Raw genomic sequence first — 16727 nt, 5'->3', positions numbered from 1 at the left:
AGGTACAAGGGAAAATGAGAGCAATTGGAGAACATGGAAAAAAGCCAAAGTGAACATAAAAAGAACTCAGCAAGTCTCCTATAGGTGCATGAATATTATGCAGGTGAGAGACATGGATCAAGAAGTAAATTTATACAGTGATGTAGATGGCAAAGTGGAAGAGAAATCAGTGTCAGAAAATGGAAGCCTTCAGGCAGAACTTCACTGGTTTCACTGCAATTATTTTCCCCACATAAAAAAGGCAGGAGTTCAAAATCTGATTTCCCCACCCCCCCCCCCCACCCCAGATAACAAAGTGCATATAAAACAATCAGTTTCGTAGCATTAGTGAGGTATTTGGCTCCTTGAGTTTGTTCAGCTAATCAACACTACAGTGAATATGATGGTAACCTGAATTCTGCATTCCTGCCAATTGCTAGTAACCTTATCCCTTGTGCGCCTCCAGTTATCAAGAAGCAATCTACTTTTCCCTTTAAAAAAATACTCAAAAGCTTTGCTTCCACTATCATTTCAGTAAAAGACTCAACCCTCAGGAAAAAATGTGCGTTTTTTTGTCTCCAAAGGATGACCTTACTTTTGAATAGAAACTTCCAGTTCTAAATTCTCTCAGAGGAAATATCCTTTTCATATTGACCTCCTCAAGATACTTCATGATGATACATCTTTCCCCAATAGCCAAATCCTCCAAAGATACAGAGACGTGTCAGGGAAATTAAGAAAAATGAAGTGAACATTTTGGCAGAAGGACACAAGAAATAATATAGACTAAAATGTACAGATTTAAAAGGTATTTAGGGACACAGGACCTAAATCTTTGAAGGTGACAGGATACTTGGCAGGTGTTGGTGAAGTATATGGAACCTTTGGGAACAGGAGAGCTCAGAAGCCTCAGAAGACGGGGTTCACTCAGGCTCACCAACTGAGTAGAAAAGGCAGCGACCTCAAGCACTTTTTGAGCTTTGAGTAGCAACCAATCAGAGAGATCGGATGCCTGAGAAGATGTAGTTCACTTAGGTCACTGATTGAGTAGAAAAGGTAGTGAAGGCAGTTTTGGAGCTTTGAGCAGTGGCCAATCCGCATTTGGGATTGATTAGTAAGGTCAAATTAAAGTAAGGCAGAGGCAAGTGGAGCAGCCATCATTGGAGTGCACAGAGTTTTTACTCTTCAGGACTTCCGTGAGAGGATTGAGTGAGAGAAGGCAAAAGAACAGTCCTGCTAAAGGATCTTGGCCTGAAACACCCACTGTACTCTTTTCCATAGATGCTGGCTGGTCTGCTGAGTTCCTCCAGCATTTTGTGTGTGAAAGTGCATCCAGGTGCAGATTTTAACAATTTGCGTTGAGGAGTTGGAGCTGGAACTGGAACTGGATGAACCAAGGATCGTTCAGCAGGCTGAGGGTACGATAGTTAAGACGTACAGACAGGTAGTTACACCCAAAGTGCAAGACACAGGAAACTGAATGATAGTCAGGAAGGGGAAAGGCGTTAAACAGCTAGTGCAGAGTACCCCTGTGGACATCCCCCTAAAAAAAGAGATATATTACTTTGGATACTGTTTGGGGGGGGGGGGGATTGAAATGAACTAGCAGTGTTTGGGGGGGGGGGGGGGGGTTTGAAATGAACTAGCAGAGGAAAGTCACAATAGTCAGGTCTCTAGCACCGAATCTGACTCTGCAAATCAGAAGGGAAGGAGGGAGAAGAGGTAAGCTGTGGTGATGGGGGATTTATTAGTTAGGGGAACAGAAAGTACGTTCTGTGGATGAGAATGAGATTCCCAGATGCTAGGTTGCCTCCTGGGTGCCAGGGTCCAGGATATATTGGTTCGAGTCCTCAGCATCCTGAAGTGGGAGGGTGAACAGCCAGAGCTCGTTGTCCACTAAGTATCAAAGACAAAGGTAGAAAGAGTGACGAGGTTCTGCAAAAGGGTGTTAGTTGCTAAGTTAAGGCAAGGACCTCCAGCGTTGATCATCTCAGGATTGCTACCTGTGCCAGGGATAGTGAGGCCAGAAATATGAAGATTATACAGTCTTAACACTTGGCTAAGGAGTTGGTGTAGGGGGGAGGGGGTAAGATTTTTGGATTATTGGGCTTTCTTCCAGGAAGGTGGGGCCCGTACAGAGGAGATGGTTTGCATCTGAACTGCAAGGGGACCAATATCCTAGTGGGAAAGTTTGCTAGTGCTGCATGGTAGGGTTTAAACTAGAGTTGCAGGGGGATGGGACCCAGAGTGCCAGAGGAGTTAGTGAAGAGATTGTGGAATTAGATGTGGGTAAGACCTCAGACAAAATAAGGAACCTAAAGTCTGAGCATGGTACGACTAGTCCCGAGTTGTGTATATTTCAATACAAGAAGTATCGTAGGAATGGCGGAAGAGCTCAAGGCATGGATCAACACCGGGAATTATGATATTTTGGCCATTAGTGAGACTTGTTTGCAGGAGGGACAGGAATTGCAGCTCAACATTTCTGGGTATGATTGTTTCAACTGCAACAGAGCAGGAGGAATTAAAGGGGGCCAAGCGATATTACTAGTCAGGGAAATTTTCACAGCAGCGTTCAGTCAGGATGGCCTGGAGAACTCGTCCAATGAGGTGCTATGAGTGGAACTGAGAAATAAGGTATAACCACGTTAATTGCTATATTACAGACCATCCAACAATCTGAGAGATTTACAGGAATAAATTTGTAGAGAGGTCGCAGACTGTTGCAAGAAACACAAGGTTGTTATAATAGGTGATTTTAACTTTTCACACATTGACTGCGACTCCCATACTATAAAAGGACTAGATGAGATAGAGCTTGTAAAATGTGCTCAGGAATGTTTCCTTAATCACGACGTAGAAGTCCCAATGAGAGAGTTTGTGGTGCTCTTTCTGCTATTTAGGAATGAGACAGGGCAGGTGACAAAAGTTTGTGTAAGGATCACTTTGCATTTAGTGATAACAATGCCATTAGTTTCAAAGAAAATACACAAAATAATAGTAACACACACAAAATGCTGGAGGAACTTAGCAGGCCAGGCTGCATCCATGAAAAAGAGTACAATCGGCCCTCCTTATCCGCGGGGGATTGGTTCTGAGACCCCCGCAGATACCAAAAAAAACGCGGATGCTCAAGTCCCTTATTTAATGTGTCTCAGTGCGGTGGTCTTCAGGACCCAGCGGAACCCTGGACTTTATATAACATGTATCAGTGCAGTGGTCTTTAGGACCTGGCGGTGCAGCTCTGAATCCATAGTGTTTCTGTTCATGAAAATAATCACGATCACGATTGAAAATAAGGTGGAAATAATAAAGCGACTGGAAAGAGGTGAAACACCATTGGTCATTGGAAAAGCATTAGGCTACAGTCGGTCAACGATTGGAACTATTTTAATGGAGCATGTGAAAGGCCCTGCCCCGATGAAAGCTACAATTATTACTAAGCAATGCAGTGGATTAATTATTGAAATACGTATGTTTCTTAAGTGTCTTATATGCATAGAAAGGTAAAGTATGCACTATATACTAAGAAAAACATTTGACTAACTGATGCTAAATAATACCGGATGTACCTGTTCCGACTTCAAATCCAACTTAAAGACAGACTCAGGAACGGATCTCACATGGGGACTGCCTGCACTTTTAAGTCATCTCTAGGTTACTTATAATACCTAATACAATGTAAATGCTATGCAAATAGTTGTTATACTGTATTGTTTAAGGAGTAATGACAAGAAAAAAAGTCTGTACATGCTCAAACAACAAATGCTGGTGAGAGAACTTCCGGGTTTTCCTGATCCGCGGTTGGTTGAATCCGCGCATGCGGAACCGGCGGATAAGGAGGGCCGACTGTACCATGGTTTCCTCCCTAGAAATGTTCAACACACTACGAGGACACGTTATTTAATAACCTACATGACAATAAAATAACAGATTATTGTAAAGACTTACCATCAAATCACTAGTAGATTTCTAAAAGTTTAATTTAAGATTTCCCAAGTCAAAATGCATAAAAGAAATCTGAGAAAGATTTTAACAACTTACCCAAGGAACTGTGAGAAGAAGCCGAAGTACCTAGGAGAGTATGCTCAGATTTTGATTGTTGCTGAGACTGCTGCTGTGGAGCCATGCTGGATGAAAGGAAAGACTGGGAAAGGGAACCAAGTGGAGAGGCAGATAAGGAGGAAGAAGAATGCAAAGAAGAAGAACGAGCAAGTGATCCCGGGATATTTACAGGAGCCGAACTGCCCAATAGTCTTTGACCTGTGAATGTAAAGTAAATGAGAAATGAATATTTAAAAAAAGTCTGCTGTGCCAGAAGATACAACCCTTATATGTCTACTGGGGCATTTTTAACTTGCACCAAGGCAAAAGCAACTCAGTGTTCAGTTAGAATTCAGCAGCAAAGCAGTAATGCTCATGTGCTCCAAGTTACCGTAAATCTGTCTATGGGTCACATTAATTAAAGGGAAAAGCTCTTTGACATTGCAATTTGTCTGAAGACATAAAGTTCAAGATCCACATCTGAAATGTGAGCACATAATTCAAGGTAAGAGTGCATCACAATACAGCAAAACTTTGATCATCTGGTAGGCTGGGACTTTGGTAGTGTCAGACTTGCACATAAACTAGACTATTGGATATTATTCCAACTAATGCTCCAACATTTCTAATTCACTTTAAGACATCACAAAGTAGAGTAGCATAAAATTTTCCAGCGAACCCAGTTAAGTTTCAAGGGGCTTTAGGAATGAGGGCCTTTGGGTGTCAGAAAGGGGCAAGACCAGAGCTGCAGTGCGTCAAAGGGAGCACAGGAATTGTGATCTGTTCAAAGGGAACACACAGAGTGAATTTTCAATGTGATACCAGAGCCCCAATGTCAGAGGAAGGATGGTGATATTGGTCTCTGATGCTGAGCTTGTAATGTAAATAAGCTTTTCATTGCAACTGTGCATTTAGTGTCTATAAAAAATATTCACCCCCTTGTAAGTTTTCATGTTTTATTGTTTTACAACTCTGAATCACAGTGAATTTAATTTGACTTGTTTTTTTTTTACACACTGATCAACAGAAAAACTATTTTGCGTCAAAGTAAAAACAGATCTCTACAAAGTGATCTAAATTAATTACAAATATAAAACACAAAATAATTGATTGCATAAGTATTCATTCCTTTTTATATGACACACCAAATCATCACTGATGCAGCAGCCAATTGGTTGCGAAGTCACATAATTAGTAAAATGGAGATCTGTTTTTGAAGACCAGTGTGCAGTCAGGGTGTTTCAAATGATTGTAGTAAAAATACACCTGTATCTGGAAGGTCCAACTGCTGGCAAGTCAGCATTCTGGCAGAAACTACACCATGAAGACAAAAGAACACTCCAAACAACTCCACGAAAAGATTATTGAAAAGCACAAGTCAGGAGATGGATACAAGAAAATTTCCAAGTCACTGAATATCCCTTGCAGTACAGTTAAGTTAATTATTAAAAAATGTAAAGAATATGCCACGGCTGTAAATCTGCCTAAAACAGGCTGTACTCAAAAACTGAGTGGCTGTGCAAGAAGGGGATAGTTGAGGGAGGTCACAAGAGACCTATGAGAATTTTGGAGGCGGTTCAGTGGCTGAGATGGGAAGGACTGCAGATACAACTGCTGCCCTGGTGCTTCGCCATTTGCAGATTTATGGGAGAGTGGCAAAGAGAAAGCCATTGTTGAAAATAAACCTCACATGAAATCTCAGCTAGAATTTGCCAGAAGGCAAGTGGGAGAGTCCAAAGTCAGCTGGGAAGAAGGTTCTATGGTCTGATGAAACCAAAATTGAGCTTTTTGGCCATCAGACTAAACTCTATGTTTGGCTTAAGACAAACACTGCTTACTATCTAAAACACACCATCCCTACCGTGAAACGTGGTGGCTGCGTCTTGCTGTGGGGATGTTTCACTGCAGAGGGCCCTGGAAGGCTTGTGAAAGTAGAGGGTAAAATGAATGCAGTAAAATACAGTGTAATTCTGGAGGAAAACCTGATGCAGTCTGCAAGAGAACTGCGACTTAGAAGATTTGTTTTCCAGCAAGACAATGACCCCAAGCATAAGGTCAAAGCCACAAAGCTTAACACAATAAAGTTAATGTCCTGGATTGGCCAAGTCAGAGCCCAGACCTCAATCCAATTGAGAATCAAGCTGGATTTGAAAAGGACTGTTCACTCATGATCCCCATGTGAAGAAGAATGGGGGAAAATTACAGCGTCCACATGTACAAAGCTGATAGAGACCTATCCACATAGACTCGAGGAGTAATTGCTGCCAAAGGTGCATCTACTAAATACTGACTTGGAGGTGAGTAGAATGCAATCAATTATTTTGTGTTTAATAATTGTAATAAATTTAGACCAATTTGTAGAAATTTGTTTTCATTTTCACACAAAAGGGTCTTTTCTGTTGATCAGTGTCAAAAAAGGCAAATTATATCTACTGTGATTCAATAAAACATGAAAGTTTCTGGGGGTGTGGTGAATACTTCCTATAAGTACTATACGTATTTGTGCTTTGACAATAAACTTGAATTTCTGACTTTGGAGTCAGTAACAAGTGCTAAACCACTGGGATTTCTGAATGATTTGTTAATGGATTATCAGAACTTAATTGCACTGCTGAGATTAGTACCATTGCAATTTACAACTGTTCAGATTTTCTTTGTATTTTCTAACAAGAGTGCTCACAATTCAAATTAAATACCAGATAAACTTTTTACAAGAAATTACATATGCAAAGGAGCTTGATAAATAATCTTACTAAAAGCATTTTTAAGAATTGCCTTGCTGAGTCTCCGAGCTTAACAGATCGTGGTCAACTAATCACTACATTCTCAGAAAAGGTTGAAGAAAATCATTGAGTCCAAGTTGTGAAAATAGTTCAAGGCAGAGAATATTTGAATGAAGATCAGAAAGTCACTGATCTATTTACTGTCTTAAGCCATGATGACAATTTTGTAACTTAATATTTGTATTTTTCTGTGGAGACTTCCTTCCATTAAGTGTGCACTAAAGCATCCAAAGTTGTAAAGAAAAATAAAATACGCTTGCTACAAGACCCAGGTATGTGGTGAGATAACATTCTCAGTGCCTCAGTGATCAGTCAAGTAACTTGCAAAGCAACGTTGCCTAAATTCAGCAGAGCTAAGAAAGTAAGAATGAAATTACAATATTCCAGTGATTAAATACTTTCTGCTGATTACCTTTTAATCCTATGTCACCAGTATCTTGATCTTCTAATTCTTTATCAAGAGATGCAACATTTACGTCACCAAAATGAAGATCTAGAGCAGAACCTAAGGTGTGAAAAGAAATTTAATATTTAATCAAATTAGATTCACAGAGAATTTATGGGACACACACAAAATGTTGGAGGAACTCAGCAAATCAGGCATCAATGAAGATGTTTCAGGTCAAGACCCTTCATCAGCATTACCAGACTCAAAACACCAACTATTTATTCCCCTCTGTAGATGCCACCTGACTTGTTGAATTCCTTAACATTTGATGTGTGTTGCTCGAGATTTCTAGCGTCTGCATAATTTCTTGCAACTCAGATAAATTTTGGAATGGTGAGGCCCAAATTTTATATCTTGTCTGATGTAGTCTTGCCACAAGAAAAGCTGTCAATCTCAGAAACAGCAAGTGAAAAGTCCCTGAATAGTTTTAAAGGACACCACTGATTTTAGTGGCCGGCTGGTGGCATAGTGGCATCAGCGCTGGACTTCAGAGCTAAGGCTCCCGAGTTCGAATCCAGCCGGCTTCCTTGCACGCTTTCCATCTGTGCTAGCAACTTGGCCTCGTAAAAACAAGAAAGCCTGCTAAACTCCACTCAGAGTTAAGGGCTTTCTTCTTCTTCTCCTTGCTGATCTTAGCAAGGAATTTGTTGTACAGCAAGCTCTGCTGCCAAAGCATTGTTTGGGAAATTAGGAACTTCAAGTATGTTAAAACCTCAAAATGAAAGTAATGTTTAAGGAAGATTGAGAGTACAGAGCTTTGGAAAATAAGCCAGGTTATCATTATGGCAGCATAAACATTGGATTTTAAAAATGACTGCAAAATTCTAGTTCATAAGAATACAAGAATGTGGGGGAAAAGGAAAAAATGTGCTGCTGTGTTTAGGAGCATATTATAACAAGCAAGTTAGCATAATCAGATATGGAACACTTATTTACACTTACTTAACACTTATTTGGAAATTAAATAATGCAGATGATGGTTTAATATATACTGTAAAAATTATTCATTAGTTTTGCAGGGAATGAAAATTATAACAAATAAAATACAAATTCCCAAAGGATTCTAACTCTAGTGTCATGAGACATATTGACCAGAAATTTCTATTCCTAGTCTGTGCAGACCTCACACAGATGAGGAGAGGCTGGTAGAATTTGCCTCAGCACTGAGCAAGAATAAAAATCAATCCTTGGGGTGGCATAGTAATGAGGCTGTTAGCCTAACACTATTCAAATGCCAGCTGTAAAATCAGAGTTCAATTCTCACCGCTGCCTGTAAGGAGTCTGTATATTCTCATGACTTCAAGGGTTTCCTCCAGAAGCTCCAGTTTCCTCCCACATTCCAAAGACCTACTAATAGATTTAGTAAGTTATGGGCATGCTATGTTCCCACTATAAGCATGGCAACACTTGCAGGACACCCAACACAATCCTTGCTGATTTGATTTAACACGAACGCTGGATTTCACTATGTTTTGATGTACATGAGACAAATAAATTTAATCTTTAAATTTGATCACCAACTAATGACCATTATCGCATAAGTGAATGTTCAGAAAATAATAGTCTGCAGCTCAGGAGAGCAAGGAAGAGAATTAGAGCGTGTCACAGTAGCACAACTAGTAAAGCAGCTGCCTTAATGTTCCAACTGTCCAGATTCAATCCTCTATATAGGTTTCCCATCAGGTCCCAAAATTGTGTGGACTGGTAGGTTAATTAACCATTTTAAATTACTTTTCATGTTTCCGGGGGGGGGGGGGGGATCTGGGGAGAATAAAAAGGGAATTTGAGTGAATGAATGCTTGATGGTCAGTGGGCCTAAGAACCTGTACAATGACTATGATTATGGTACACAAATTGATTTTTCCCCCCCACAACAAATTTCGTAGACTTCTATTTTTTGTTGCCAAGTTCCTCATTCTGCTCCTCTTTAAGATGGCACTGTTACCAGGATACAATTCTGTTAATAGCATGGGAATTTACCCTCATTCATGATATGGCTTATTCTTCATTCAACAGCCTCCAACATCCACTTAAATAGGAAGCAATATACAGCAAATTAGATCTTCCCAACTACATGTATGGGCCAGCTGAACGAGCCTATAATCTTTCTCAGAACAGGTTAAGGAATAAACCATCTTTCATTTTTAAATTTATTTTTGAAATCTAAAAGCCACTGGCAATGCCAATATTTTTTTCCCATTCATAATTCCCCTTGAATGTAAACTGTGATGGCCTTCTTAAATGAGTTGGCTGTAGATCATTCCAGAAAGCACTCAAAACTCAAGCAAGTGAAGTGAACCACAAAAACCAGATGGGTCAGGATGGCTGACTTCTTCCATTGAAGGCAATGAAACAGATTGATTTTCTTTAAAAATGACAATCCTGTAGATTTCATGCTGATCATTACCTAGACTAGAGACAGTATTTCTTTTCCCTGCACAAATTCTGTTTTATTGACTGAATTTAAATTCAAGTGCAATTCCACAAGATCTGAATGCCAGTCTTGGAAATGCTAACCCAGGTCTCTCTCCAGATTTTTAGTCCAGAAATTATAACAATGCACTTATAAAAGTGAACTCCATTCCTAAATTAATTAGTTCAGATTTGACTGAGAGGTAGGCTGAATGAACATCTCAGTAATGAGATGAGACACAGTAATTGCACCAAATTAAAGATAAACCTGTTTAAGGAAGCTCAGAATCAAAGTTAAAGAAATCCTTAATTGCACAAAGAACTTTCACTGATACCAACAAATACAGCTTTCAAAAGCATCAGATTATTTTTTTTTAAAAACTGTACTCCACGCCAACAATACAAAGATACAGCAATAATTATCAAAGGACGAGCTGACCATCACCAGGTTTTTAATAAATGGGCAATACACCAAGTCAATTAGTGCAATATAAATACATGAGTAGAGGTGCAATCCAGGTCCTTCTTCAAAGTTCAAAGTAAATTTATTATCAAAGTACATATATGTCACCATATACATCCTTGAGATTCATTTTCTTGCGGACATACTCAATAAAACCAAGAACCATAATAGAATCAATGAAAGACCCAACCAACAGGTCGGACAAAGAGTGTACAAGAAAAAAAACTACGCAAATACAAAATGAAAGAAAAAAAATAATAATAACAAAAATGAATAAGCAACAAATTTCAAGAAAATGAGATGAAGTGTCCATGAAAGTCAGTCCATAGGTTGTGGAACCTATGATGGGGTGAGTGAAGTCATCCCCTCTAGTTCAAGAGCCAGATAGATGGTTGAGGAGTAATAACTGTTACCGTTACAAGTGTCATTATAATTAATAAAAACAAAATCAAGAACACAGTCCTTAATGCTAAACAAGGACTGTGTATGCATCAACTCTGAGTACTACACTATAGCAAAATAGTTTGGACAAAACCTTTTGTTTAAGTTGGGGGCTGTTCAATGTCAAATTTAAATTACTATTCCCACCTGTTGGCCTGAGGTATCACTGGAGTATATTTGCAGAGATGATACCCAGCCTCCTATTACCACACATATATCCCTATCACTTATTCAGATATCTCAACCGTGAGTGCTGCAGCCCAGCCAATTACTGCAGATCATGCTGTCACTTTCCACACACCTCAAGTGCAGTCTCCTGATATGTACTTGCACTGGGCTTTCCTCTTCCCCAAATTACTAAACACAAAGGCCCAATGTATCAGGCCAAAGAGCACTGACATATTAGATAACTCTTTCAGTCGTCAGTACAAAGGTGCTGATACCATATAAAGCATACTTTTACGATTAATATGAAACTTTACACATTCGAGACCCTGTACATTACTATTTTATTTGACAAACTGAATCAATACTTATGTTTAAGTGTTGTACAAAACTATATGCAGCTTTTTACAGAGTTCAAAACCTAAATTACATATTACAGAACATTCCGTCCTCAATCAGTTCTGATCTGTTGAATGATGCCACTTCCTAACAAAGCAAGACATTCAGACAAGAATTCTTAGCTTCCTTATTGTGAATGTTCCTAAAACATCCGTAAAACTCAAGAGAAAATCTTACATAGCAGCACAATGCACTATAATGGAATATGACAACAACTGAAAGCTTAGCAATAAGAGGACACTACACTGCAGGAACTTATGCATTCTCACAGTAAATGTGTCCTCACCTTGGTGGAGTAAGCTGTTCAAGACTGGTGCTGGCCTTCTGACTGCTGAGTCACTCTGCACCAGCCTCTGTTCCACACCCATTTCCAGTCAAGCACACCCCTCCCTCTTCACAAACTGACTAATCAAAGCAATTTGCATCACGTGTTCTCTGCAGCCTAACAGCATTAAAAGCAATCCCACACCTCTGAGGAAGAAGCAGGCTGTGTTAGTGACAACTTCAATTTTAACACTGTAATTACCAAGCCCGCCTGTGACAGAAATACTGATTGAGCAGCTTGTGAATAGGCAAGTTCAGTGCATTAGCATGAATAGCACTGTACCAATATATAAACCTAACATACACTAATTAATAAATTCTACCAATTTGTTAGAACAGATGGCTGAGTAGATGATGTGTTGCAACTGCAACATGTGGGATTGGTGGATCCCATTGTAGTAAACAGTGATTGCAGCATGTGTTGGCTGCTCAAGGAACATTCAGCTCACAGTAGGTGAGCAGAAGATCAGGTATTGATACTGCAACCCATCAGGGAGGGAAAGAGTACCCTGGACATGGTATTTCAGAAAGCAGCCATGGTATTTCAGAAAGCAGCCACGCCATTTAGATTAACTACCTCAACATTGGTGTATGATCAGGAACAAGATGGTGCAGCTGCAGATGGGCAGGTTGAGGGAGCCCAGCCGTTCCCATTACCTAACATGTTCTTGCTCCCTGTATAGATCCAACGAGAGGACTGCAAGGAGGATACGCAAACAGTCCATAGCAAATGGTGCTAGGAAGGCTAAAATGTAGCAGTCATATAGGACGGCAGTTAGGGGAATAGACACTTCTCTGCAGCAAAATGGTTTCCTGAAAGTTGTGTTGCTTGTCTGGTTCTAGGGTTAACCACATCTTTTCTGGGCTGGAGAATAACTTGGAAAAGTAGACGGTAGAACCAGTCCATGGTCATGGACTATGCAAGTACTAGTGACATAGCTAGGTGAGGAAGTAAGTTCTGTTGCAGTGTGAAGAGTTCAGGCAAAACTGAAAAATAGAACCACTACAGTGATAATATCCACATTATTATCTGAGCCACAACAGATAAATAGGTTTAGAGAAGTAAATGCCAGGGTCTTGATTCACCTGGACAATGCAAATATGAATGTCAGGATGCTGTTTATTGACTACAGCTCAGCATTTAACACCATCATTCCTACAGTCCTGATCAAAAAGCTCCAGAACCAAGGCCTTTGCACCTCCCTCTGCAACTGGATTCTCGACTTCCTAACCGGCAGACCACAATCTGAGCGGATTGGAAATAACATCGCCACCATGCTGACAATCAACACTGGCATACCACTGTGCTTAGCCCACTGTTCTACTCTCTGTACACCCATACCTGTGTGGCTAGGCATAGCTCAAATGCCATCTATAAATTCTGCCAATCATCAGCAAGACGAAAGAACTGAATGTGGACTTCAGAAGGGGTAAGACAAAGGAACACAAATCAATCCTTATAGAAGGATCAGAAATGGAGAGAGTAAGCAATTAAGATCCTGGGTGTCAATATCTCTGAGGACCTAACCTGGATGCAAGATAATAATGCAGCTATAAATGTGGCAAGACAGCAGCTATATTTCATTAGAAGTTTAAGGAGATTTGGTTTGTTAACTAAAACACTTGAAAACTTAAAACAAAAATACCATGCAGAGCATTCTAACTGACTGGCATGGGGGAAGCTACCGCACAAGATTCAAGTGAGCTGCAGAAACTTTTAAGATTAGTCAGCTCCATCATGGATACTAGCCTTCATAGTATCCAAGACAGCTTCAAGGAGTGGTGCCTTAGGAAGGCAGCGTCCATCATTAAGGATCCATACCACCCACAATATACCCTCTTCTCATTGTACCTCCTTCCTGACAGTAACAAAAGCCTGAAGGTACACACTCAGCGATTCAGGAACAGCTTCTTCCCCTTCGATTTCTAAATGGACACTGAACCCATCAATGCTACCTCACTACTTTTATTTGTTTTTTTTTTACACTACTTATTTTGACTCAACTATTTAATAGATAGTGGCTGGGACCAACGTGCTGGTAAATTGCTTATCCAGCATTGTAGATAGGTCTATAAACTTACTAGGAAGGGGTGAGAGCTCCAAGAACATTAGATTTAATAAACTGGAGAAATCAGGAAGAATTGAAAGTACAGGATGGTGACAGGGAAATTGACAGTCATAGTGAAACAGGCTTGGGCAGATGATGTAAATAAGCTGTTAGCTCATGGTTGGTTGCAAGGTGTCCAGGACTAGTTACTCAATATTTCAGGTTCTACACTTTCAAAAGAACAGGCCAAAGGGCAAAGAAACTAAGATTGTTTTGTTAATCAAGGTACCAGAACAATATCAAGTCATGATATAATGGCAGTGCATTGCAGTGTCACTGGTGTGGGTGAAATCATGAACAGCAGGGGAAGGCAGGCATGGGCAGGAGTAATCTACAAACCTGTAAAAAAAAACACCTCTCAGTAAGTCACAGTATTAATTGGGAGATACCAAGGACATGTTTGAAGGGTACTACAATTATCATAAGAGATTTCAGTTTATATATTAATTAGACAAACTAAATTGGCAAGGAATAAATTAGAAGAATTTACAGAATCGCATTAATAGTTGCAATTTAGAGCAGTAGATTACAGAACTTACCCAGGAATTAAATAATTTACATTTGAACTTGCACATGTGTGTTTATTTATTTAGAGATACAGTGCAGAGTAGGCCCTTCCAGCCGTTCATGCCGCACCATCTAACAACACGCAACAACCCCTATTTAACCCTAACCTAATAATAATGGGACAATTTAAAATGACCAATTCACCTAACCAGTACATCTTTGTTCTGTGGGACAGAACTGGAGCACCTGGGGAAAATCAATGCATTCCACAGATAAAGATGATACCGGAATTGAACTCCAAACCCTGACGCTGCAAGCTGTTATGATGTCCTGCTAACTGCTACTCTACCATGGTATGTAATGGGAAAAGATTAATAAGAGATCATGTGGTTAAGGATACTGTAGTGTAGGGGTTCCCAACCTTTTTTATGCCATGAATTCCTAATGTTAATTGAGGGGCCAGGGTCCCCAGGTTGGGAACTCCTACTCTTGTGGGTAGTGACCACAAATACAATAAAATTCCAAATGTAGTTTGAGAATGAAGACTACAGATTTCCGACCAGTGTTATCAATTTAAATAAAGGCCATTATATTGGTATGAGGGAGGAATCAACCAAGGTGGATATATCTTTTGTGTCAGTCTTCCCTGTGGAAGACTCTGCTGCTATTCACGGTAGCATAGTGGTTAGCACAATGCTTTACAGTACAGGCAACCAGGGTTCAATTCCTGCTGCTGCCTGTAAGAAGTTTGTATGTTCTCCCCATGACCATGTGGGTCTCCTCTGGGTACTCCGGCTTCCTCTCGCAGTCCAAAGACATACCAGTTGGTAGGTCAGTTGGCCATTTAAACAGTCCCATGATTAGGCTCAGCTTGAATTGGAGGATTGTTGGGCAGCGTAGCTAGAAAGGCCTGTTGGGTCTACTCCGCACAGTATCTCAACAAATAAACATACAAACAGGTAGATAAATAAATGGAATACCAATTTCAAATAACATGGTAGAACATATAAAGCTCCCCAATTACAACGGATAAATTATTGGAAAAACTCAGAAAACTAAAAGCTGACATTGGGAGGACCCAATGGACTGCACACTAGGCTTTTAAAGGAAGTAGCTGCAGAGGTGGTGAACCCATAGGTTGAAAATTTTCGTAACTTGCTGAACTCCAAGGAACAAGAATATCAGAAGCCAATCTGCCTCCTTTGCTCAAAAGGAGAAAGCAGAAGGCAGGGAACTACTGGCCAATTAGTTTAACAGCTGGAGTCAATAATTAAAGAAGTAATAGTTAATCATTTAGAAAACTGAATATAACTACCGGTATATATTACATGGTAGAGCAGGCAGAAGGGTCTTATAGCTACTGTTCCTATTTTGTGTTCCCATATCAACTTCATTGTAAACAAAAGACAAAAAGAAACTGATCGTGCTACCTAACATATCCAAGATAAGAATTTCACAGAATCATGGTTTTGTTTTCAAAAAGGAGTATGTGGCCATATACCTCATCCCACTTTTTTACTGTTTCAAAGAGATCATTAGATGTTCTTATTTTCTAATTTAACAAATCAAGATGTGGTGGGGCTATGGGGAGATCAGGAAGAACAAAGGAAACCCAACCTGACCAACTGGTTTTCGTGACCAGTGGAACAAAGAAATGATATATAGAAAGGCATATATGGTGATTATTTTCCTAAAGAATGGAAATATACCAACACTATACTTTAAAGCCAAACAATTTTTACCTCTGTGCAATTCTCTTAGCTTAAGTGTTGCCAACATTTCATTGAAGGGTGCCAGAGATTTTCTGGAAAATTTATTTCAAATACTATAAATTCCGGTGTATAAGCCAAGAATTTGGCCCTAAATTTTGGTCCTAAAATTAGGGGGTCAGCTTATACAGAGGGTGCCAACTTTGGAAAAACGAATACACGGAAGACAGGTCGTATTTATTGGCTGTTTTTGAGTCAAATTGGTTCCACTGTCGATGCATGAATTCTTTGGTTTGTTTAAACTCACATCCAGTGGCTGGAGCACGGACATCAAACCACCAGGGATGACTGCAATGCCTGTATTTTCAGCTTTCAATGCTGCTTTTGTCTCACCTGACAAGTGCTCTTTGAACATGTCCCAGACAAGTAGCGACTTTTCCTTCTTGACACTTTCAGGACGTCGACGCCACACCTCTTTAACCCACTTCAAGCAACCTGCTTCGTCCATCCAGCAGCATTCTTGAATGTAAACAACACCCTGCGGGAATTTTCTGAGCAATCTGTTTTTTTGTCTCAACACAAGATCACGTCTATTCATAAATCAGGTGCACCAACTTCACGTAGCTTTGAAATTTTCGCTAACCTCATGGTGTTTTTCATCCCATTTCCAACGCTTGAACACGAATCGTTGAATCATTTCTCTGGTAACAATGTATCCAGACGATCGCTGGTGATTCACCCACTCTAAAACTTTTTCTTCCAGTTCTGGCCACTGGCATGTTTTCCCACGGTTTGCTCATTTCGTCTTTGGTATTTCCCTCAGCGTGTCCTCTACCTTTCTCCACTCTCTCTCGTTTACAGTAAACATCTTAGCAGCTGCAGAATTATTCGTTCCTTTAGCAAAATCAACAACCTTCAGCTTGAAGCCAGCATCATATCACAATT

At 40.0% G+C, this 16727-nt stretch overlaps 1 protein-coding gene across 3 annotated transcripts in view; it reads right to left on the bottom strand.

Moving 5' to 3' along the window:
* The window catches only part of unkl (unk like zinc finger), a 140217-nt gene that overhangs the window by 12577 nt on the left and 110913 nt on the right, over positions 1-16727 (bottom strand). For 2 of the 3 annotated variants that reach the window (XM_073060856.1, XM_073060857.1), the window contains 2 exons: positions 7219-7311; positions 4024-4242 (listed from right to left, as the gene is read on the bottom strand). In XM_073060856.1, coding sequence (XP_072916957.1) covers positions 4024-4242; positions 7219-7311 — 312 coding nt within the window. Of the gene's footprint in view, positions 1-4023; positions 4243-7218; positions 7312-11420; positions 11557-16727 lie in introns of those variants that run through there. The other variant, XM_073060859.1, reaches the window with a different exon arrangement.

The sequence above is a fragment of the Hemitrygon akajei genome, chromosome 11, assembly GCF_048418815.1.
Source record: "Hemitrygon akajei chromosome 11, sHemAka1.3, whole genome shotgun sequence".
In the NCBI taxonomy this organism is placed as follows: Eukaryota; Metazoa; Chordata; class Chondrichthyes; order Myliobatiformes; family Dasyatidae; genus Hemitrygon; species Hemitrygon akajei.
The sequence above is the reverse complement of the archived record's forward strand: the minus strand, read 5'-3'. Positions and strand labels throughout refer to the sequence as shown.